Source organism: Octopus sinensis, unplaced genomic scaffold, assembly GCF_006345805.1.
Source record: "Octopus sinensis unplaced genomic scaffold, ASM634580v1 Contig16319, whole genome shotgun sequence".
Taxonomy (NCBI): domain Eukaryota; kingdom Metazoa; phylum Mollusca; class Cephalopoda; order Octopoda; family Octopodidae; genus Octopus; species Octopus sinensis.
Genome location: NW_021834270.1, coordinates 34,839 through 36,370, shown reverse-complemented (window position 1 = coordinate 36,370; position 1,532 = coordinate 34,839). Strand labels below are relative to the sequence as shown.

The following is a 1,532-nucleotide window of genomic DNA, read 5'->3' as shown; positions in this document are numbered from 1 at the left end:
TTTAATTTTAAATGTGTTACTAGTCACTTTTAAAAAATAAAAATGGACCATGTTAAACTGATAATAATTTTAAGTGGAAAAAGAAAATCTGGAAAGGACTACATTGCATCATTGTTAGAGCAAAGGTAAACAAAAATAAACTTAAAATTTAGATTTCCAACAAAAATTGCAATAATGAGATTATCTGGCCCATTAAAAAAAGAATATGCAAAAGTAAAAACTTTTACCATTTTAAAATAGATTCACAATCTTAATTTTTCAGAATTATTGACTTGTTCGGAGTATAAAGAAAACTACAGAAAGGCTATGATCAGCTGGGGCGAAAATAAAAGAATGACTGACCCGGGATATTTTGCCCGACAATTATTTAACTGTTTGACTTAAAAAATCTCATTTCCATAGATCCACAATCTTGTTGTTTTGTTTGGGTTATTTGCGATTCGCGTAGGAAATCAGATATTGAGTTTTTTGATACATATTTTGGTAAAATGAAAATTAAAAAAATCCGTATTGAAGCTTCTTTAATCACCCGTCGTCTTCGTGGATGGAATTTTGTCGCAGGTAAATTAATTAAAAAATATTTTTTGGTGTCGATGATTCAGAATCTGAGTGTGGATTGGACGAAGGTGTAGATTGGGACTTTGTGATTTCAAATGATACCGAAAGTCCTGACATTGATTCTTTAGTAAGATTAATACAATCTCATTTAATAATAAATGATTAATTTAAATTTAATTAATCATAATTTTATGATTACTTTAATCTCATTTCAATGGTTACCCTCCAACGGAATAGCGACTAATGAAATCCCCGTTATCTTAACAATAATAAAAACACAAAAAAAGAGTCAGAAAAATTAATTTAAGTAAAATTAGTTTTTAGTTGAGCTAGTTGAATAATAATAACGAAGTCCACAATACCCACAAACACATTCCTTACCAGAATCCTTAAGTAGACATTATTTAAAAATATAAACAAGGTTAATGAAGATCCTCGGATGGCCTAAAGACCCACCGCCTCCATCACAGCTGACAACTCGACTCTGACAATAAATTGTAGGGACTTGTGATATCATTTCAGAGGCTGGATTTTTATTTACCTTGGCAATTATATTTAATAGTAATAAACTAATTTAGTTCTGTTTACAAATCTTGACATTCTGTAGTCTTTGGTTCCGTATTGCTGTAATAAAATATTCATTTATACTTGTCCGGTATGTGTTATTACGTCAGGAGGGTAAACTTCTACACGACTAAGAGATTTTATTGGTTCTACCAATCCTAAATGGTATCGAATTAAGTCATAAATCCTTTTCTTTAAATTCATGATGTCAACAACAAAGAACGATTATGATAATTTAAATAAATTAATATTTTTGAATAAATAAATTAATTTATTTATATTCAACTGAAGAGAATCTGTTAACTATAAATCGCTCAGCTTTGCAACCTGCTTTTGGTGGTTCTCGATATGTAAATATTGTGTTTGATGTGAGTATTTTATGCTTATAAAAGTCACAAATATCTAAGCAT

General features: G+C 29.3%; 1 protein-coding gene across 1 annotated transcript; it reads left to right on the top strand.

Annotated features, from left to right (window-relative positions):
* Nucleotides 1-288: 288 nt before the first annotated feature.
* Nucleotides 289-724, top strand: LOC115230754. Its single transcript, XM_029800890.1, has 2 exons — nt 289-373; nt 582-724. The coding sequence occupies exons 1-2, from the start codon at nt 307-309 to the stop codon at nt 722-724; spliced, it is 210 nt and encodes a 69-aa protein (XP_029656750.1). The 5' UTR covers nt 289-306.
* The last annotated feature ends 808 nt before the right edge of the window (nt 725-1,532 follow it).

Coding starts and splice junctions, on each gene's coding strand:
- LOC115230754 (XM_029800890.1), top strand. CDS start 307: ATGATCAGCTGGGGCGAAAATAAAAGAATGACTGACCCGGGATATTTT. Junction 374..581: donor TGCCCGACAATTATTTAACT/GTTTGACTTAAA, acceptor ATTAAAAAATAT/TTTTTGGTGTCGATGATTCA.